Source organism: Spinacia oleracea, chromosome 3 (assembly GCF_020520425.1).
Source record: "Spinacia oleracea cultivar Varoflay chromosome 3, BTI_SOV_V1, whole genome shotgun sequence".
Classification (NCBI taxonomy): domain Eukaryota; kingdom Viridiplantae; phylum Streptophyta; class Magnoliopsida; order Caryophyllales; family Amaranthaceae; genus Spinacia; species Spinacia oleracea.
The window spans coordinates 48084246-48108394 of NC_079489.1; the positions used below are offsets into that span (position 1 = coordinate 48084246).

The window sequence follows — 24149 nt, forward strand, 5'->3', positions numbered from 1 at the left end:
TAGAAAGGGAACAACAACCAATTGATCCAACCCAATCATATAGAATAATCTAGTGTCCCCAACCAACATGTTTGTATCAAACATCCATACTAACATGTTACAGTTCTTATAGTGCAAAATAAGTTCAATAAGTTTGTCCAACAGTATTAAACATGCACATTCCATATAACCAAGTTTGTCTATAATATCAACATCACCAAGTTCAACAATAATATCAACATGATTTCAACAATTAGCACACATTCCAAGCACGCAGGTATGTACGTACCTTGTGTAAACAAATTGATAGGCCACTTTAACACTTTCAAAAGTCGCCTAAAGAGAATTCTCCGCCTAAAATAACCAGCAAGTAATCCCAATCAATTTCTAATCATTGGCAACCATAATAAAGCATTCTAAATGCATCCTAAACATATTTAGAACTTTCCCCAATATCTAAACTTAGACATTTGATTTCCTAGCATCATTGAAATTCGTTGAAAACTTTTTGCAAACATCGTACTTTAAATTTTCAGCAATATAAATTCATTTAAAAGCTTCACCGAGGTCAATCTATGTTCCTAGTATCTCAAAACGACGAATTCAATAATCCATACTCAACTTACCATGATTAATAATCATAAAAACCTTGAATTTCATACTTTAAACAATCAAAATTAATATTTCAAAGTAATTTGATAATCTGAAAATTAATAACTTTATTATATAATTTGCATAATCTGAAATTTATAATTTAATCACAAAAACCATAACTTTAATTCACGAAAACGTAATTCAAATTAATAAAACCTCATTAAGCCCTAACTTATTTTTAATTAACCAAAACTGAAAATAATTGGTTTATAATATCAACACCCAAATCTGGAAATCATATTCAACAACAAAATTATAAATTTAATCCAAGAACATCATTTAAATTAACAAACTATAATTAAAATAATTAGTTACTTAGGGTTTAAGAAATAACCAAGAAAGAGGAGAGGAAAAGCTGGGCGGTGCACGACGCGGTCAGCGGCGGCCGGCTGGGTTGTTGACGTGGCGGCAGCGGTGGTTGCTGTCGCGGGTGGTGCTGTGCGCAAGTCGAACAAGAGGAGGGGAGTGAGGGAGGATGAACAGCAGTGAATCGAAAGAAAAGAAGGGAACGACGAGGAGATGAAGCGGTGGCTTACCGGCGAGGACAGCGACGCGGTCCGGCGGCCTTGGTGGCTGTTCAAGAAGACAAAGCATTAAGGAGGAGAGGAAACGCAAGGAAGAACGAAAACAGGGGAAAAAAGGACGACGAAGGAGAAGGTCGAAGGATACTTACCGACGGCGAGGAGACCGGCGGCTGGAGCAACGGCGTGAAGGAGGAGAGCAGCGACGAGGAGAGAGAGAGGATGAGTTCTTGAGGGTTTGAAAACTTACGTGAATAGTGAAGGAGGGTTTTGTTTTTCTCTTCCTAGCTTTCACGTGAATTAGAAGAAAGAAGGGGAGGGTTTGAGTTTGGGTTTTAATGTTGGGCTTTTCAAGTGGGCTAGACTTAGGATTTAGCTTTAATGATTCGAGTCCAAAACTGAATAGGATCGTTTTCTAAATTCAATCAATTTTCGTAATTCAAATTCTTTTCAACTTAAAATTCTAAAATCATTTTCGATTTCGTAAATCGTTGAAAATATTAAAATGTAATAAATAAATATACGTTAACTATATATTTATTTCCAAAATTCATAAATTCTTATTTAAATATATTAAATATACGTTAAAATATATAAATGAAATATATAAAATTACGGGGGATTACATTAACAAATAAAAGCATGATTCTAAACATTTATCTAAAGATTAAAACTATTAATTAAAGCATGAGCATGAAATTAAGCATAAATAATTAACTTACAAAATAAGTAAATTAAAGAGAAGAGAGAGTAAGACGTCTCATTGAATTAATGGTTGAAGTTTCAAATCATCGTGCCAGTAATTGATAATCAAAACCCTCTATTTCTCATTGATTTTTCTCCATTTCTCTCTCTAAAATCTATGCTAATGAAGAACCATATAAATCAGAAAATGCCTAATGATTTACATTTTCCTTTTTCATGACCCAAAAAATGTATTTATACTACAAGTTCAAAAAAAGAAAGAGAGAAAATAAAAGGCAAATAAAAATCTAATACTAAATTTGAAAAGAAAAATAATGGAAAAAAAACTAAAAAAAAAAGCCAGAAAACCCAAAATGGTTGTCTCTCGCAATTTTTTTTTAGTTTAAGATCATTTTTCGAACAAAAAAATGAAAAGATTGTTTCTCGCAAAAAATGGGTTATAAAAGGTTATTTTTGGCAAATTTGCCTTTTGGTTTTAAGGGGAAAATGGTGAGGTTAGCAAAACCAGTGAAGTCAATGCCGGAAATGAGTAGTCAACGTTGGAAAAGACAAAAAGGTTGTATCTCGCAAGTTTTTTTTAGTTTAAGGTCATTTTTTGCAAATTTTTTCAAAAAGGTTGCTTCTCGCAAAAAATGGGTTATAAAAGGTTGTTTTCGACAAATATACCTTAGAGTAATAAACTTTAAAAAGAAATTCAAAATGACATGTTGACCGAAACTGCAACAACTCACATATCATTTGACTTGTTTAAAATTAATAGATGTAAATATTATTTATTCAGATATAATTAAAAGGTAGACTTACTTTTTATGTACGGTTTATTCTCGTGTAATTTTCCAAATTAATTTTAACCGAAAATATTTTCGGCCAAATCAAACGGAGATGTATCTCCGTACCTGTCATCTAAAATAAATAAAAATCTATTCTTAATAATTCCTTAATTGGGTCCCGACTCCCGACCTCCTTTCAAAATCACTCTCCACTACCCCGGTACCCCCCCTCTTCTCTCTATTCTCCTCTTTCAGACACCTCTCTCTGTCTCCTCCCCCAGCTGTCTACCGGCCACCTTACGATCACCTTACCCCATGAGCTTCCAAGACCTCCAAAATGGCGGAGGAGGCCGGCTTCCTTCCGCCTCTCGCTCTTCTTCCCAGTCTCCATCTCAAGCAGTCGCCTCCGGTATTTTTCAGATCAACACCGCCGTCGCCTCCTTCCGTCGCCTCGTCGACGCTATCGGCACCTTCAAAGACACCCCTGAACACCGTCTAAAGCTGTTCGTTTTCTCCTCTTCATTTTCGTTTAATTGCCCCCTAAATTGTTTGTTCATGAATTATGATCATCAACCTTTTTATTTCTAATTTTGGATGATACAGGCATAATACAAGGCAGCGTATATTGCAGTTGGTTAAAGATACCTCTGCTAAGCTCAAATCAATTAGTGATTCCGACCATGCTGCTAATGTCACTGTAATTCTTCTCTCAATTAGAAAGTTTAATGCTTTAATTGATTTGTTAACCTAATTTAGTTTATTTATATGATATTTAGTGCTTGATTTTGAGTAGTCATTCGTTGTGGTGCAAATTAGTTTTAACTCTTCAACTTTTTTCACTAATTTTAATGGAATTCGCCTTCTAATTGCTGCATTTCCAATGTTTATTGAGGAGAATTATAGTTATTTACTGTACATGGCTGTCAATTTCTCATAATTTATATGCTAATTAAATAAAAGGAGGATCCAAAAACAAGGAAAGAGATAACTCATGATTAAAAAGGTTTTGATGAATGTGACCTGACTTTTTTAAATGAATTAAGTTGAAATGTGTGTTTTTATTTTTCAGAGTGGAGGGTGGGTCGTCACCTTTTTTTTTTACTTAGTTGTGGCTTAAATAATGTGCTGAAATGGGACTTTTTAGTTTTGATTGCAACTTCTGTTTGTTGGAATGAATGGGTTACAGTTCTATTAAATGGGATTGTTGTCTAATGGTGGGGTATATGATGTAGCCAAAGCTTATTCCAAGAGAGGAATATCGACCATTTGTTACTCAGAATTAATTTCCAGCTTAGTTACTGGTTACCTGGTCGGTTTACAGGAAATGGCTGTTGAGTAGTGGTTTGGTTGGATAGCTATGGTTTTTACTTTTGTGAATGTTTTGATTTGTTTCTTTGTTGATGATGAGAATGACTACCATTGTGAAAGCACTTTACTCCATCCATCAGCGACTTTCTCTTTACTTTGCCTATTTTTTTTTATCTTGTCTATGTTACTGCTGCAGCTATTCAGCTCTATCATGAAACCTTTAGCATTGCTACATGTACACCGATTTCTATTCTCCACATTTCTGCTTTTTGTTCATCAAGAAGAAAAAGAAAAAATATTAAGGTTCTTCTCTCTATTGTTCCTGATCCTGTATAGACATGTTTTGTAATGCATTATTGAAAAAGATGCCTGTGAAGAGGTAGTTGAAGCGTCACTACTATGTTGTCATTTCCAGCAAAGCAAAAAAATTGAAGATGCTAAGCTTGCTAGAGATTTTCAAGCTATTTTACAAGACTTCCAGAATGTTCAGCAGCTTGCCTCTGAGCGTGAATCTTCCTACATGCCATCTGGGGCTCCGACTTCTTCTGTAACAGAGTATGCAATGAACTTTTTGTTTATCTATCACATTTTTTTTTATAGGAATTAGTCTTAGCACTGTGTAAAGTTGCATTTTCTCTGGTTCCTGTCAGCTTGACTGGCGAAGAAGCTACACAAGACATCGAAAACCAACCTTTCTTGCTAGATCAAAAGAGGTGAGCCTTCAATTTGATTCTCTTCTCTGTTTATCTCATTCCATCAGTTAATGCAATAATCTGGTCAATTTGTTGATAATAATTATGATTATTGAGTTCCCAATTATTTAAGAGAGTGTGGGAGGAAGGGTACAAAAATGAAAGATAAATAGCAGATTAGCAGCGCAGGTTCTTCTCCCGCTGTGGAGCTGTAAGAATAAGGGGTTAATCTGTTTAGTTACTGGTAAACCAAGTGATGCTGCAATGTGCTCTTGTCCTACCAGGGAGCTTTTCCTGAAGATGCATATCTGTTGTTGAATAAAAAAAATTAATTACCAGTAGATAATGAGGGCCTTCTTAACCTTTGTTGTCAGTCATTAGCAATGATATGCCTTGTAGAGGGGTGGATGGTAAAAAGTAATTCTCCTGACTTCACTCTAAGAAATTTACTACACGAGGCTCCTAGAATTTAAGCTCTTCTCTTCAGACTTGTCTTTTTTAGCTATTTACATAAGTTATCTTCTGTCTGTTATCTTCCCTTCACTTCCTCTTCAACATTTGTATAGTTTCACAAACAACAAGATGTGTATGCGCTCTTATCACCTTATCTTACTTTTGAACTTGCAGCAACAGATGCATTTTCCCACTCTTCTTTCTGTAAATATCTCCTGCATACCTCATCTGTTTTTTAAGTTGTACAATATTGACTCAGCATGTTTGCCAATGCATAACTTTGAAAATATTTGCTGTGACAAATATAATAAGATACCACATGGCTATGTTTTTTCCTTACATATAAATAAGTAAAGATGGTCAAAGATGAGTATTTGAAAGTATTGCAAAAAATCAATTGTACAACTAGGAGAAACGGAGGAAGTATATTATAAGCACTGTGACTGATAACGCAGAGTCATATTTGTGCAGGCAAGAATTGGTGCTTTTGGATAATGAAATTGTATTTAATGAAGCTATTATCGAGGAGAGGGAGCAGGGAATTAAGGAGATACAAAGCCAAATTGGGCAAGTTAATGAAATCTTCATGGACCTTGCTGTTCTTACACATGAGCAGGGTGTAGTTATTGGTAAGATGCTGCAGTACACATGGACATGCTCCATTTATTTTAAATCACTACTATTTCTGTATTTTTGCATGTTTATTTCATTCAGTGTGTTTAACTCCTTTCATAATTGCAGATGATATTCATTCTAATATTGAGTCTTCTGCTGCTGTGACAAGCCAAGCGAAGAAGCAACTATCTAAAGCTTCTAAAAGTGAAAGATCAGGTTCAACTTGGGTAAGATACGGAGTAGTTTTTAAAATGTTCATAAAGATATTGTTCAAACGTTATTGGTGGTGTTCTTTTTGCCATGCCCTTGCCACCGTTCACTTGTACCATTAGAGGCTGAATCGACAGTAGAAATTGTTATTCTTTGATACCTTGAATGGTGAGTTAAAACATGAACATGAACTGTGGAATGGATTTATATTCAGTATTTGAAAGTGAAATAATCAACCAAGGGCACTGTACCTTCAAGTTCAACATTTTTACTACCTCATGCATTTGTTACTATCTCTGTCCCAGGTTACTCCCTCATGCATTTGTTACTATCTCTGTCCCAAGAAAGAAGTCAAAACCTCCCCATTCCCTGTTTTATTTGGTTAGGGAGGGGAGATAATGGAACTTTTTTTTGGGTGTTTCATAGATCCGGATAATAATATCCCCAACACTATCATGCTCTCTCTTCCTTCCTTGCTACACTCCACCTTCCTCATTTAATCATCTCTCACCAGAGTCACCACTGCCACCTTTTCAGACTTTCCAACACAACTGCCTTTAACCCCTCCACCTAATCGATTAACTTTTTGATGTCGTCCCATGATACCTCCACAATAAACCACATTTCATTAACCTCCCACCGCCAACACCACAAGGTAGCTAATGGGCCTAGTTGGTTCGAGAACTATTCAAACTCGCCGCGAAATTTTCATGAGTTGAGCACAATAAAGCTTGACTTGAGAAGCTTGTTAACAGACTCCAAATATTTTTTAACTATTTTATTCTACATATTATAACATTCCACTTGAACCAGTAGTAAAAATTTAAACAATTTTGGCGAGAAGCTTATAAAAATTAGCAAAACATAGTTATAACGTATAAGAATTATAATTATCAAAAGGAAGGTATACGTGAGACAAAAGTTTCTAGAAAAGCTGTCCCTTTTCTCTAGAAACCCTAGCCTCCTAATGAAAAATTCATCAGCCACTACCCCTAGAAAACTATTAGATGTAGACAGTATAGACACCATTCTAGTCCTCTCTTCTTTGCCTCTAAGATAACCCTTACTTAAGCAAAATCATGTAGTGTTACATTGAAGGTTTGAAATTCAGTCTCTAAGTTGTGAGATGATCTTTAATCTCAAGTCCCACCTTGAGTTCATCTGATTCAGGGTCACGTATCACGAATTAAAAGGTTAATTGTAGTTTTAAGTCCTCAGTCGCACGTCTCCAATTTCGAGCCTGACAACATTTCTATTCATGGTGTTGTTTCACATCATCTTCTTTTGCCTTCGATTTTCAGCCAAAGATCGAAAGTTGGAGTATAGATGATGAGGCTACAACTTTTATTCATTGTTCATTGCTCCGATTTCAGTCTTGGGATCTTTTCCTTCTTATGACCTGTGCCGGAGAGATGCAAAACCAGTTTGAATTCTGATGGTGTATATTAGTATATGCGTTCATGTATAGTTAATTAAGTAGATTGGTTTGTAATTCCTCAATTTAATTTATTCTTTGAACTTCTTTTTTTTTAATTTTACTATTTTTGTATTTATTTATTTATTTTAGATTTAGGGTCTTGTTTTATTTTTATTTTTTTTATAATTTTTTTTATAATTTCTTTTAATTTAAAGTTTTAGGTTTCCATTGGTTTGGGATTCGTTGTGAGTTGAGGAAGGTTTATCATTTATGGCTCGTCTAATCGCATTACTTTGTAATCAGACTAGGTAGTTTGAGGCTAGGGGGTGTGTTTCTTTGTACTTTCTCTTCTCTCTTTATTCTCTCTACTATCTCGAGGTCTGCAGTGTACACCGTCCGAACGGATGAATCAGGTAGTCTGTCCGGTTTTCTTTCCTGACCAAAAAGTGAAAAAAATGAATTACTTCCTATATGCTCTTTAAAATTGAACACTTGCCTATTAGGGATTTTTCTAAAAAATTTCAACACTCCTTTTATAGTAGCTTCTACATTATCGCAAGTGCGGTTTTTGAGTGCTAGTGGGGTCCTAACATTTGCTTTTTGGGTGTTTTTGAGTGCAATTGGGGTTTATAGTACTTTTTGAGTAACATATAGTTCTGTTTTAGTTAGGACTTTTACTGTTCATCCAATTTTTGCAATGCAAGTGAATAGGCAATAAATATATTCATTTCCTTATTTTCAGATATAATTATAGGAAAATGTGGGTTCTTGAATATGAATGAGGATAGTTTGATAAAGTCAAGTGGATAAAGTTGTCAAAGATAGAAAAGTTGCAACTAAAAAGAAACGGCCCAAAATAGAAACGTGGTAACTAAAAGAGAACGGAAGAAGTATATAGAATATGCTTGCTTTTTATGACCACATGGGATTAACTACCCCACTTTCCTTCTCTCTCCTCTTTTCTTAATAGAAGTGTACGTATCAAGTGTTGCAATTTTAAGAGAACGGAGGAAGTATAATTTTTGAACGCAAGTTGAGTTTTATGGTAAATTAAGCTTAGAAATTTAAGCTGGAAAAGTGTTCGAATGCAAGTGTGACGAGCCAAGCTTGCACAACCCAAGCTTGGTCTAGCCTCGCTTGATTAACACCCATAGTTGCTGGCACGTCCCTCTTAGCCTCGCCTAGACCCATAGACCTCAACCTCTGGTGGTTGGATCGTACCTAAAAGAGAGAGTCCTAGAACCAAAAGCCGAGATCTTGGTAGAAATTTTGTGGGGAAATTTTTTTCTCTATTGAAAGATCTTTCTTCTCAGAGATCTTTTTGCAGATTTTTTGGCTGATTCATCTTCCCCCACCCCACCACCCTTGTTCTCAGGTGGTTTTAGTTATGGTTATGGTGGTTGCTGATTTTTGTTATTGGGGTGTTGTAGCCCGTAGATGGTTAATGTGGCTACTGGCTAGAAGTGGTTATTCATTGTATCACATGATATTTTGGTTGGGAAGAGGAGAGGTAATGTAGTGGTGGTGAGATTATCGGGTAGTGCGGTAGAGAGAGGAGGTGGTAATTGGGTATGGCTGGTGAAAGGTAGTAGTCGTGGTTGTGATAATTTGTTAAAGTTGTTAAAGTTAGGGATGGCTATTGATGTTGGATGAAAACCCAAAATTGGGGGAAATGAAAGCCCTAGGAGAGGGAGGGAAATGAGAAAGACCGAATTTTTGAAAAATTGTCAGTCCGGCAGTCACTAAGAGATTTAAGGGAGACATTGATCAGGAAGTTAAATATTTGGATTCCAGTTGGAAACTTGCAAACTAAGTAATTCATCACGATTGCTGGTGTACCGTGTAAACTAATTTCTTCTATATGTGAAGTCGGGTGCGATAAAAAGTTTGCTCAAGTTGCAGATAAAGACGAATAAACATTAAACAGTTCTTGCGTGTTTTTTCAATATTGTTTTTATCTTCAAGATTTTGTCAATAAACATTAAAACTATTAGTTAATCTTATATTCGTTGTTTTTCAACTCAACAGTTTTGAGTTTGCGACACCCTTAATTAGTTCTGTTGTTATTCTATAGAATATCCACTATTCCTATTTGTTACTAATACAAAGTGTATTGTTTCTTTTGGCACTCAACAGTGTTGGTGGTTGCTGGCGGTGTTTATAATTGCAATTATTATCTTCTCGCTTATCTTAATCCTATAGGCTGCAAATAAAGAGATGAAGGTCGCGGGATTGCCGCACGGCGAATTCTGCATTTTGAACAAGCTGATAATTCTTTTCTCCTTGACCGTTGTGGCTGTAGGAGCATCTTTTTTTTTGTAAAATCTTGTGTATGCATGTATGTTTTTGTTGTGGTGTTGTTTTCCAAAGGTTTTTTTATTTGACATTCCTTTATTATTTTATATCTAAGTTTCAGATTTCAGTTCTATTTTGTTAGAGGCTGGAAAAGTGCCTTATAGGATTTGGATGTAATTATTCAGTTTGATCGGCTTGCTTGAATTTTGAGAGAAGTGTAGTCCACAAAAATGTAGAGTGGCTATACCAACCTGTGTATCTAATTACACGTGGTATGAAAATGGCTTTGTTTTGGTGTGATGAGACTCAAGTTGTCCAAGTTTTCGTTTATGAACTACTCCGTAATTGTTTAAGGCATTGTTTGCCCAACCTTCCGTGAAACTGTTTCTGTTCATTAGAAGTAGTTTTGCAGAAACAATTTCTATAGAATCACTTTTGAAAACAGTTATGTTTGGCCGCACATATTGAGAAGCATTTTTGAGAATCACAAACAGTTTTAGACTGTTTGGCCTATTTTTTACTTTAACCCAAGGTTATCAAAATCGTGATTCTACTTTGAATTGGAAGGTATACTCTTAGAATCGAATTGTAAAATCTAATCATAGAATGTAAGATTCTACGGACAAGATTTCTTTATCAAATTTCATTTAAAGTGCTTATATTATAGGGAAAAACTTAATAACGGAAATATATAGTTGTTTAACAGTTAAATAATCAATAACTAACAATATTTCTCTATTAATAATTTTTTCAGCATGATTCAAATTTATGAGGGTTTCGCTAGTCGATAAAAAAGTGTGGAATCTTGTAGAATCGTATGACATATTAGAATCAATCGTAAAATTGTAAGATTCTATGATTTGAATCGCGATTTTAATAACCATGCATTACGATTCTACGATTTGAATCGCGATTTTAACAATCATGATTTAACCATTTCTAGTCCGTTATTTATCATACTATTTATTTTAGGGGGGGAGGTGGAGGTGAGGGTTGGGGGTGAAATTTTTTATATTAATTTTAGGAAGTATGAATATAGGTGGGTCAATGGTTAAGTGAGAGAAATAATATAATATTAGTAAAATTATATCATTTATACAAACTGGGCGAGTATTAAGATACGATTTTATAAGGAAAATAGGGCGAGTATTAAGAGACCAACGGAGTAATAGCTTTTGGCCCATAATTTATCATGATAGTTTATTTTATAAATATTTATATTGCTATATATTGTCAAAAAAAAAAAAAATGATTGAAATCCAAAATTTTAACATATTTGTAAGTATACGGTTTATAATCCAAAATCAATATTAGCTTTAAAGAGTTTTTCAAAAATATTATTCATATCCAAAAGTTTTAATTATAGGTTCATAACTACAACTCTAATAAACTAGAACAACAACATTACTCTCCACGATTTTTTATTAACAAAACATAAACAAACTAGGCATCAAAACGGATTACATGATCTTATGTACTCCCTCTGTCCCTTAATACTCGACCTGTTTTGACCGGACACGCTTGCCGATGCACAACTTTGACCACCAATTTCTTTAACTACATATTATAAAAACTTATAAAAATATTAATATTTTGAAAATATACATTAAGATGAAGCCAACAATATATTACATACTAACATTTATTTTCATATACTAGAAAAAAAAATAGGGTCAAAACGAATTATGTGAATAGTGCAAAAAGTCAAAACAAGTCAAGTATTAAGGGACGGAGGGAGTACTATTTTCTATAATTGGACAAGTATTTTCCCGAGGGAGTACTACGAAAATGTTGGAGGGAAGATGCTTGACATCTATAACCTTTATCCAAACTACCTTGAGATGATCCTTCCTCTTATCAACCAATATAAACAAGGAAATGATAGGGAATATCGATTAGCAAATTGATCTGAACGCATCGAGAGAACTAAAATTATACGTTATCCTAAAAATCTAATTTACATCCTTATAGATAAAACAAATATACAAAATGCTTCAATCTTAGAACTCTTAATCCATGTATTTAAAAAAAAAAACAACAAAAAATTGACATGAAACCACAAGATTAATTATCTAAACAAGAAGTCAAGAATGGTTAACAAATCTCACCTCATTAGAAGAGTTGTGTATTGAACGTGTAGGTAAAGAAGAGAATTTACCAGCAACAATTTTCTCCTATTCAGAAGAATTAAGAAATTTTTTAAATTATCACAACAGATAAATAAATCTATAAATTTGTGTGAATTTACTTTTTAGGTGGTCGAAAAGATGGTTCTGGTGGTCCGACATTTCCTTGTTGCATCTTTCAGGTGAGGTAGAGTTGTTTTTTTTTAATAACTAGTTGTTGACCCGTGTACTAGCGCGCACAGTCCTCAAGATATAAAAAATCTGTTAAGTAAATAGGTTTACGTAAAAGACCAGTGCTAACAACTTTGTGGAAAATGGATACATATTTCAATATAAAATCATCAATACGAAATCATCATTCATATCAAACGTAGTTATTGATTCCAACTTAAATTTTATGGCAAATACATACATATCGTCGATAAGAAATCTCTTAAGGTTGATGCATGACTGCTACTGAAGTTATTTATTCCTTAATTTGACTATCCAATGCCACCACCAAAAGTACTGCAAGTTGATGCTCCTACATACAAAGAGGGCAAATCACGAATACATAAACCACGCTGTTAACAAATTACGGTTGCACTTGTTCAATATGGAATGATTTATCAGTCAAACAATGATCTTGCATTAGGAGCAATATAATGTATCACGTTTTAAACGATCTGAGCAATCCGGGCGCCTATGTAAATAGCAGGCATGCATTAACCACCCTAACCACTGACCAATTGCGTTGTGTTCAGGTACATGGTCCGGGCCGAGAATCCACTGTTATCTAAATAAACTTTTCCTTGCAAGGCAAAATAATACTACAATTTTTTATCGGTTTTTTCATGAAATGCCCCAGAGGTTTGCAATAATGCACCAAATACCCTCGCGTCTTTTAAATCACATAATATACCCCTATTTTTGCCTAAGTTTGCACCAAATACCCCCAACCCCACCTTCCGTTAGTCCTCCGTTAAGTCATGTTTAAAATTCATAGAATCCCCCTATTTTTAAACCTATGGCACAATATACACCTATTTGTAAACTAAGTTGCACCAAATACCCAAATTCCAGGAATTTGAATTTAACGGCTAGTTTTATTATACATAGGGATCAAGATATAGCTGTTATGTCCGTGCTGCCTATAAATAGTATAGTGTTCACTTCACTTGCATATTTTCCCCTCTCTTCCCTAATTAGCCATGAGCTCTCATTCAAAAAACGAATCCCATTCCATCCCAAATTTAGCATACATTAGAGTTCCAAATAAAAATTTCTATTGCGGGAGAAGATTTGCCATTAGAAGCTCGGAAACGACAAAAAATACGCAAAAGCTTTACTATAAGTGTAACACCCCCGATTTACTAACTAGAAATAAATAAGTAATATAAAAGACTTTATAAAAATTGCGGAAGCTTACACCTAAATCGGAGGTATCACCGCCACACTTGACCACATTGTCAAGTGCTAAGGCTTACAAGGCTTAAACTATTACAACTCAATTACTAGGTGGTATATTTACAACTGTACAACTGTTATAAAAGACTAAACGGTAACACTTGAGCTCCTTTAACTTCTAACTGCAATCCTTCACGATCATTTTGCTCCAGTCATCTTGACTGCTCACCATAGAGGACAAATTCCAAAAGGATCGTCGCAGGGCCACCATAATAAAAAGACATGGCCGCAAACACACATAGCAAATAAACACACACGTCAGCAAAAAACTGAGTAATCACCTGTGACAACTGAAACATACTAATATAGAATAATAAAGGCTCATGTAAATGTAGTATGAAACTACATTTCAAGTATGATCCCAAAGATAAAACTAACTCCATACTCTATGAAAACTATAAATCTTTTCTTCATATGAACCTCAAATATATTGATATGATCTTTTCCTCTACTAAACGTACTCAAACCAATAGGTGCCATATTTGCTCTTTGTTATATACCTAGCCTTGGACATGGGTAATTCGAATGATAAACCAACAAGTATAAAAACTTGAAACTCTCAATAGCTACTAGAAAGACTCTTTGAGTCAAGGCCACTTTTGGACCAAATCCCACTTTGGAGATATAAAGAAAATAATAAAGATTGTATCTTGCTCCTCTACTAATGGTTATCATCTCCTTACCAAACATGTCATGGACTAAGGTGTATAACGCCGAGCCTCAAACCAAAAATATAATAATCATTCTCTAACATTTTCTAATAATCTTATCCATATGATCAATACCCATTCCTGGTTAATAATCTATACTTCTCAAAAACAGCATAGACTCCCAAATAATATTATACGACATAATTTGTCTATGAAACATCTCAAACCTTTTCGGGGAACAACATCAATACCCAAATAAAACTTCTAAACAATCCCAAAAATACATGCGACTAAGTCCTCAATACTTATTAGATAAACTAGCTAGTCCTTCATAGTTAATTGATATTCTCCCTTAAATGATAATAACAAAATCAATATAACTATGACCATTATTATAGAGCATAAGAATCACAAATTGCTGTGATTATCGCACAAAAGTATCATACAACTAACTATTTTCATGATAATTGCAAACACATAAGCACTTTTGTAAGACATCAACAAATCCAACATCAGATAAACAACAGGTATACTCAATACAATTCCAACGATAAATATAAATAAAATCTCTAAAGAATAGGCATGATAACAACTAATGATACACACACCGATTCGAGAGACTAAGTGTGCGTGATTACCTTCCAAAAACAATAATATATACTCGTAATTAAGACTCTAATAAAATTGCTTGACTCAAAGGTCGGTTACGATCGAGGATTGGCGCCTTAGCACTTGAATTGGTAACTAGTTAGGCACATGATTCCAATTCCTATGAGAAATTAAAAGGGCTTGATAATGATTATCTAGGAATTTAGGTGCTTTGACGGAAGGGATGAATTTGATGATCGATATTCGATACTTTCTTTCACTGAGAAAATAAAACGGAAGAACAAAAGGCTGCACACTTGTTTTTATTTTAAAAGTAATTAGGGTTAAGAGGCTATTTATAATGTCTCGTAATAAGAGTCTTATTAAAATAAAAATAGGTTTTATAACTTAACAAAAATAGAAATACACTACCTAGTTTAGAAAAAAAAACTCACTTAATAAATAAAAATAACCTTATTCTCGCTATAAAATATCTTTTATAAAATCATAAAATATTGGGGTATTACAATCTATCCCCATTAAAAAAAGTTTTGTCCCGAAATTTAAAGTTATAAAAATACAGGGTATTACAATAAGTGTGATCCTTGTGAAAATTTCAAGTGGTGCAAAGGTTTTGCTGAGCAGATACGTGGTGAGTTTTCAGAGCAAGGGAAACTGAGATGAACAAGGACATGAAGAAACCAGGGGAATACATGAAGAAAACAGGGGAATGCATGAGGAGTTGAAGCTACTGAAGAAGAAATTGAAACAACAGAAACAACAAATCAATTATGCAATTAAAATTGGTGTAATAATGTTTGCATTTCTGATTTGGATAGCAATGAAGTAGAGTTGTAACAAATTTCAAGCAATAAAGTGAGACTTTGTTCCATAAATACCAAATCAAGCATATTAGCTTTACACTTTGTTCCATAAATACTTGTTCAAGCATATTAGATTTACAAAAACTGACTTCTAAGTTAACAAATGCCAGTGAAACTGCACAAAAACATATTGTCTAAGCATTGCATTGTTTCCAAAAACTTATTCTGACTAACTCTGAACTTAATTGACTAAGTTAGTTTAACTTTGTGCACCTACAATTCACAAATGTTCTCATAATGGTCAAGCAGATGTCTTTGACCTCTTCCTTGTCTTTGGAGCCCCCTGTGATGTACTTGCTCCTGCTGCAGCCCTCTTTAAAGTGCTTGGTCCAGTGGCATTTGGTCCTCCCCTCTTACATGTTCTTGAGTTGTGACCAAACTCTCTACACTTTCCACATTTGGCATTGCGGTTCCTCTTCCCCTTCCTTGGTTGATTTGCTCCTCTCTTTCTCTTCTTAGCAGGTCTGCCAGCTGGTCTTTTGATGATTGGAGGCTGAATGGTTGGGAGGCCAAAGTCAGGCCACTGAGTTGGATCTGTCATGGGATGAATGTGTTCTGCATAAGTGAGCTTGTATGCTGCAGCCTTGAAGAATGGGGAGACATAATCATGGGGGTTCAGCCTTTGGTTGTATATCACCCTTAGTGCATGCTTGTAGGGGATTCCACATATCTGCCACTTCGCACATGCATAGCTTCTTGTTTCTAATTGGGAAGTTGACATGTCTATCCCTTACCTCAAATTCACCCCCTCCACAGGTTGTGGCATAGCAGAACCTGGACTCTGTTGTTCTTTCCTCCAACTCTTTTAATGCATATTCAGTCAACTGACCATCCTCCATGTCAACTGCCTTGTTAAATCTAGCCCCTATTCTCTGCATATACCAACTTCTAGTTGCTGTACAACAACAGATATAACATTAAACACAACACAATATCAAACAACACAAAACATGAAGAATATGGGTTTTTTGAGGAGTTATACCTTCCAATATAGAGAAGACAGGCATGTCTCTGTATGGAGTTGTGCATGCATTGAATGACTCCAAAAAATTTGTTGTGTTGTGATCACAACAAACAGTGGGATCAAAATTATGCCTATACCACTGCTCAAGGCAGTTGTCCAAGTATGCAACAGTCAGTGATCTTCTGCACTGCCTTACCATACACATACTCATTGTTTGCATCAGCAGCTATCCAAAATAACTTGTGGAATGCATATCCACTGAAGTCATTGTTCTTACAGTTTATGTATAAGTGTTGGAAGCAAACTCTCCTAGTTGCTCTAGGAAAAGTTTCTCTAACTGCCAATTCAACTCCCTACACAGAACACAAACATGTACATTAATGTTAGTTGGGTACGTGTTCAAGTGTCCAACTCGAGAATATTAAAACATAAAAATAACAAAAGAGTAAAGATGAGTACATACCCTCATCCTGTCACTGATGAAGGTCCAATCATCTCTGTTGCAACCTTCTTGCTCAAACATTTGCCTCAAACACCTCATGAAGTAGGTTCAACTGTCACAAGACTAAGTGTCCACTATCCCGTAGGCCAGAACAAATATTTCATTGTTCCCATCAATGCCAACTGCTGTGAGTAGGATGCCCTTGTAAAAAACACTTAGATGAGCTCCATCTATTCCAATTATAGGCCTACAACCCTTTAAAAAAACCCTCTGAATTGAGAAGTAAAAGAGAAGAAACAGGCTCTGCATTTAGGGTTCACATCCCACTACTGCCCCCCCATGTTATCAGTGCATAACTCTGGGGTAGTTTTCTTAATCATCTCAGCATATCTAGGCAACAACTCATAAACTTCAGCACAACCACCATGTAGCTTCTCCTTGGCCATACTCCTAACTTTGTACAACAACCTCTTCTTCACCCTATACTGGAACTTCTCCTGTGCATACTTCCTCAAAGTCTCCACTGGAAATTCAAGGTTGGCCTCTATTTCCCACAACATGTTCTTACACAACCACTCAGAGGTCACCATAGGGTTCTTTTAAAGTCTCCCACAAGTTCTGTGGGACCTACTAATCACCTTAATTGCCTAGCTAGATGACATTATCAAACAACCTACTAGCATGTATCTTCCAGTCATATGTTTCTACTTCACACATTGCAGTATACCTCCTATTGTCAGCCCTCTCGACACTAAGCCCAAACCCCAATTGTATCCAGTAACTCCTCAAAACTTCAAGGAATGTGGCCTTATCTGGAAAGATAAACCAAGGTTCTAACTTAATGGATCCATATGGTTGATGAGTCCATATTTTACCATTCTTATAGGTCTTATCCATCTTTGAAGAACCATCCAGTCATTCCTCAAATCCCAAATCATGGACATCATCAGCAATCACCTCACCCTCCACATCAGAATCAATTCAATCATGAAGAGAATCATCATCAGAGTCTGATTCAGTTGCCTCATAATCTGAATCCTCACTCTCCTCTTCTGAACCTAGATCATCAACATCAACAAACACCCCTGGTGTCTTAGACCTTCCTGTACCCTTTCTCCCTTTGCCCTTCCCTTTGGACACCTAAGTCCCAGCCTTCTTTACAGTCACTTTATTAACCCTAAACCCCTTAGGTCTAGCTCTTCCCCCCTTTTTTTTCAGTGGCTGAGCCTGATCAGGTGGTGTTTGATGGTTAGGCTCATCATTGTGGTTGTTCTATGGTGGAGGGGTGGGTTATGGTGGTGGTGGAGGGGTGGGTTGTGTTGGTGGTAGTGATGGTGGGGTGGCGTGTTGTGGTGGTGGTGGGGTGGCCTGTGGTGGTGGTGGGGTGGGTTGCTTGGTGGGTTGTTTCTATGGTGGTGGGGTATGTTGTTTGGTGGGTTGTTTCTTTGGTGGTGGGGTGGGGGGTTTAGCTGATGTGGAGGGCCTCCTCTCTGGGGTCAGTTTCTTAGCAGCAGGCTTAGCCTTGGCTTTTGTCTTAGGAGCAACAGGTTTTTTCTTTGGGGGGGGGGGATTCTTGTGTTGGTTGTGGTTGAGATCAACCTAGAAAAACCCCATTAGCATCATCTTTGCTAATGATTCTCACATACTCTATGGTCAAGTCCTTACAATCAACCACATGCACCTCCATAGCCATAGTGAACTCCATTTGTTCCTGAATTTCCCTTAAAATGTCCTCCCTTTCCTGTTGTTTCCTCCTTTCCTCTTCCTCCTCTCTTTGAGCCCTCAACAGTTCATCTTGCCTCTCCTTAAGATTCCTCTCATTTTCCTTCCTATGATTCTCAATTGTGGCAACAACAGTCCTAAACACTAACCCCGGACTATCTGTTCCCTCAACCCAAATTTCAGCAGTATCTTTACCCCAATTCCATCCCCACAATAACTTCAATGTCTTATCATCTTTCAACTCAACCTTACCATAAGGAGACTCAATAAACAACCTAAATGTACTAGGTAAAAACACATCTTGCTTAACTGATTCCTCAAAAATATCCAGAAACAACCTCAACAAACGATAATTTTCCATGTCTGTAACTCTTACATCAAAGCTATGTGATCTATAATGCAATAACAACCAAATAGAAGTCATCCTAAAGGGAAAAAAAATAAAGAAATAAAACATGAATTTCCATTCCAACAACCACAATTGATCAATAACCAACATCGAATAATCAAGTTCATCAACAAACAATACAATTCCAGGAATAAATTTGCGTAATTTCAAAAAAATAACTGACAATTTCACAAAACCCTAACCCTAATCAATTTCGCGAAAAAACTCAACTTTACAAGCAAAAACATACATCGAAGAAGAGATTATTACCTGGAAGTAGATTATCCAACTTCAAAATGGAGCTTCCTCTTCGACTCTAACTCACGCTGTAAATCGCCGCAATTTTCTCCCTTTTTTGTCGCGAATTAACCAAAATCACACCCACGAATTCGCCTTAACGGTGCATATCAAATTTCACAAGAAGAATGAAGATCTAACCAGATTTTTTAGGTTTTGAGTAGAGTTCAAGGTTGAAGAAGAATAGGGGAGAGGAGAGAGAAAGAGAAGAAGGTGAGAAGTTTTTGTTTTGGAATTTCTGTCAAGGAATGACAGGTAAATCGCGCCAAAGGAAAATTAATGGCAAAATGGTAAAACGCAGCTAACGGCGGACTAACGTCCGTTAACTCCAGGTGCATCTCATGAACAATACAGATAATTAAGGGTATATTATGTGATTCAAAAGACACGAGGGTACTTGGTGCATTATTGCAAACCTCAGGGGGATTTCATGAAAAAACCGTTTTATTATTAACAAGGATAAAAGACCTTTCATCTTTCAAATGGTGCTTGTAGAATGCATAGCCAATTTATATAAATAAATCTCAAATAGATGTACTTGTGAAGGGGTTGGAATTGAAAAAGACGGGTTTACGGTCTCTTTCGTTCTCTTCCCTCGCGGATGTGTGGCAAGCAATATTAATTAAAACGGGAATAACTTTGGGAGTTAGCCTCTTTTTACTAGTCGTTGGAGTCTCTTCGGTTTTCAACGAAAATGAGAAAAACTGACAAAACCCGGTTATTGTGATACGGGAGTAAAGCCCAGGCTCACATAGTTGACCACAAAGGCCGTAGTTTCTCTTTTGATCCCTGGTGTGGAGATTGCTCAACATACATCCAACGGAGTAGAGATTGAGGGTTTGGGTGACATTTACTAATACGGGGAGTGACCAGTATTAGCCCATGAAGCGGTCCTTATAACTGCAATGCAACGATGACAGGACATTCGTTATACTACATTACTAGTATGGATTTCTTTTAATGCACAAATAATAACTAAACAAATGTCAAAAATATGATTTAGATTGATTTAAGGTACCTAACAAGAATTCGGATTGTCCAAAGAATATCTTTTTAGGCTTTATGAATAATCAGATTAATGTTGACAGATTTATAATTGTGATTAAAGAAATAAAACATATTATGACACTTTACAATATAGTTTAGGCTATATTGCGGTTCTCAGAAAACTAACCACTTGTCTTTACTCGTTTTCCTTTTACGCAACACACTTTCCTTGACTTCACTAGGCTCTTGGGCAGGATTCAGGCTTAGTTTAAGTGCTTATACGGGCAGAGTTCCGCTTAACAAGAGTTAATACGGAGGAACTATGGAATATATGGAATATACGGAACGATTATAAGGCTTAGGCTTAGGCTCAACTTGTGTATAGCATTGGTATTCTAATTTGGTGCCCCTTACTCGGCTGGTCGAAGGTCTTATTTATAGGGAAAAGGTGTCGTGGAAGATAAAGATTGTTCGTAGTTTGAAAACTGCTGAAAAGCTTTGGTGGCGAGAAATTTATCGCGCACAACATCAGGCGTTAGAATTTATTCGCGCACATGCTTGTGCGTCAGATTTCCTTCAGAGTTTGTGTTTGAGCTGGACTAAAATAAGGGCGCAAGATAATTGTTGCGCGTGTTATAACATAGAGCGAAAAGGGAAGAGAAATTGGGAGAGAACAACTATGTGTATTATTGCATGAACAATGGGCCGGGTATATGAAGGAAATAATGCCCTTGGTCCAAGTATGCATTCAATGTTAAGTCTAATAAATGCGGTTCAGTATTAATTAACAAGTTAATAATTCAGTGAGATCAAGTGAGCTGAATGCCTAGCTAGAGGCCGCTTCAGTTCAAGTGGAATTAATGATATTAATCCACAACTTACTCTTGACTGAACCCGTAGGGTCACACAAATAGTACGTAAACGGATCAAGTATTTAATGGCATTAAATACTCTATCTATGGATATTCGGAATCGACGGATCTTGGTTTCAGTGGGAGCTGAGATCGTCACAAGCAAGTGAATACTCCGGAAACGATGATATTGCCGGAAACGGAAATATGGATCGTATCGGAAATATAAATATTATCCAAGTCGTAGATGTTGCCGGAAACGGAAACATGGTACGTATCGGAAAATATTATTGGAAATGGAAATATTGCCGGAATCGGAAATATTGCCGGAAACGGAAATATTGTCAGAATCGGAAATATTATCGGAATCGGAAAATGGTTCCGGAAACGGAAATATTAAATATTTGTTCGAAACGGAAATTAATTCCGGAATCGGAAATATTAAATATTGTTCGTATCGGAAATGAATTCCGGAACCGGGAATTTAATCGGAAGCGTATCGTACGAATAAGCATCGGACGAGGCCTGCCGGACGAAGGCCCAGCACGAAGCCAGGTCATCGCCCAGCAAGCAAGACGCGCGCCAACGCCCAGCCCAAGGCAGCGCCAGGCCCACCGCAAGGCAGGCCCAGCGCGCCTGTTAGGTTATGATTCATATGACAAAACATAAATCATGCGGAAAAACCATAAATCCAGGAAAGCATATTATTTACACATAATCATTTAGCATAGTTTAGATGCATACACTTTGTTGCGTGCCTTCCCTAGCTGCGCCCGAACCGAACAAGAACAAGTCTTTAGGACTCCGAATGTCGTCCCTCCGTAGATAGTCCACAGCACGTCCGTATCCGTCTTAAGCTTGACCAACTAGGATCGCCCTTAAGGTACTTAGAATTTTCGGCTATTGTAGGCAATTGTATGACTGAATTTTTGCTCTCAAAAATCACTTTGAATAATTGAATTGTGTATATAAATTATGACCCTAGGCACCTATTTATAGAGGTATGGAAAAGGAACTGGAATCCTATTAGGATACGAATTAATTAAACTAGAATCCTAATAGAATTCTTATTTAATTAATTGATCCTTTTAGGTTTAGGAATTTAATCATATGTCGAAACCTGATAGCTTTAGGATTCGTATAGCACACAAACACACACATGCACGCACAGCAGCCCACGAGGGGCGCCATGCGCGCGCGCGCAGCACGCGAGCTCGCAGCCCATTGCCACGAGGCCCACACGCTGCAGCAGCCTTGGCGCGCGCTGGGCCTGCCTTGCGGTGGGCCTGGCGCAGCCTTGGCTGGTGCGTTGTGGCGCGCTGGCTTGCTGGGCGATGGCCCGGCTTCGTGCTGGGCCTTCGTCTGGCAGGCCTCGTCCGATGCTAATTCGTACGATACGCTTCCGATTAATTTCCCGATTCCGGAATTCATTTCCGATACGAACAATATTTAATATTTCCGATTCCGGAATTAATTTCCGTTTCGAACAAATATTTAATATTTCCGTTTCCGGAATTATTTTCCGATTCCGATAATATTTCATCTGACAATATTTCCGTTTCCGGCAATATTTCCGATTCCGGCAATATTTCCATTTCCGATAATATTTTCCGATACGTACCATGTTTCCGTTTCCGGCAACATCTACGACTTGGATAATATTTATAGTTCCGATACGATCCATATTTCCGTTTCCGGCAATATCATCGTTTCCGGAGTATTCATTTCTTGCCTTGTGACGATCTCAGCTCCCACTGAAACCAAGATCCGTCGATTCCGAATATCCATAGATGGAGTATTTAATGCCATTAAATACTTGATCCGTTTACGTACTATTTGTGTGACCCTACGGGTTCAGTCAAGAGTAAGCTGTGGATTAATATCATTAATTCCACTTGAACCGAAGCGGCCTCTAGCTAGGCATTCAGCTCACTTGATCTCACTGAATTATTAACTTGTTAATTAATACTGAACCGCATTTATTAGACTTAACATAGAATGCATACTTGGACCAAGGGCATTATTTCCTTCAGTCTCCCACTTGTCCTTAGGGACAAGTGTGCATTTCCTAATTCCTTTGTCGCTCGATGCTTGCTCTTGAACATAAGGTAAGAGTTGTCATCCTTATTATGTCCAGAGGTGTTTCTCGGTTTCAGAGTTCAACTGATCAAATAAACAGATAATCATAGCCTATGATTCATCCGAGCACGGCCATGCATTTCACAGTTTCTAGCTCTCCGAGTGGCCTTGTACAACTTTTAAGCATCTCATCCCGATTTATGGGAGGACAATCCCAATCTTGCGATCTTGAGATTAGACTTCGTTTGATAGGTGATTACCTGAGCGTTGCCTTTATAGCCTCCTTTTACGGTGCGACGGTTGGTCAACGTCAAAGCAACCAGTTCTCAAACAAGTAATCTCAAATCACTTAGGTATTGAGGATTTAGTGTCTAATAATTTTAATGAAATTTACTTATGACAGATTTTCATCTCTTACAGTAAAGTTTCATAGGTCTTGTCCGATACTAGTCTTCCCAAAGTAAGTATCTACGCAAATGATTATGACATTGCCATGTCCACATAGTTCAAGAAACAGAACTACTAGTCATCTTGCATTCTAGTCGTCTAACGTTTTCTATGCGTCCATCTTTATAGAAAACTCCGACCAGGGACCATTTTCAACTTTTGACATTCAAGTTCACTTGATAGACATTTCTTAGTCACAGGACTGGTCCTGACAGTCTATCTTGAATATATCGTCAAATTGAAGGGACTCATCATTCAATACTAAACCAAGATTAAATGGAATATGAAAATCCATTTCATATATGATAAATGTTCAACCCCAATGTTTTACAACCATGGGCCTCAAACCCATCTTTAAAACAGTTCATGGAATTCAAAGCTATGCTTGATTTCCAGTGCCACAATGTGAGTGTTGTTTCTCACTTGTTGCATGGGTTTAGTTATCATGCTTTGCCAATCTTAATATCCTTTTCATCGAATGTTCTTCGAGATAGATGATAAGATCTTTTGAGTATGTTTATTTTGTGATCTAGTCTTTCTTGCTACAATAGTGGTTCTACGCATTTTGCAATGAAGAACTATTAAGTCAACAGACATGTGATCTACCCAAGTTCAATGAAGAACTCTTTAACATAAACAACCCTGTTTTATTGCTTCTT

At 36.6% G+C, this 24149-nt stretch overlaps 1 protein-coding gene and 1 long non-coding RNA gene across 2 annotated transcripts; one reads left to right on the plus strand and one right to left on the minus strand.

Annotated features, from left to right (window-relative positions):
* Positions 1 to 291: 291 nt before the first annotated feature.
* Positions 292 to 1662, minus strand: LOC130469021 (uncharacterized). Its single transcript, XR_008929390.1, has 4 exons — positions 1307 to 1662; positions 1170 to 1206; positions 968 to 1069; positions 292 to 333 (listed from the first exon to the last, which is right to left on the minus strand). It is a non-coding gene; the product is annotated as an uncharacterized lncRNA (long non-coding RNA).
* Positions 1663 to 2801: 1139 nt separating this feature from the next.
* On the plus strand, positions 2802 to 9919 carry LOC110800732 (syntaxin-22). Its single transcript, XM_022006041.2, has 7 exons — positions 2802 to 3132; positions 3233 to 3326; positions 4353 to 4492; positions 4588 to 4650; positions 5554 to 5711; positions 5824 to 5924; positions 9461 to 9919. Exons 1-7 carry the CDS (start codon positions 2945 to 2947, stop codon positions 9524 to 9526), a joined length of 810 nt encoding a protein of 269 aa, XP_021861733.1. The 5' UTR covers positions 2802 to 2944; the 3' UTR covers positions 9527 to 9919.
* Positions 9920 to 24149: the final 14230 nt, after the last annotated feature.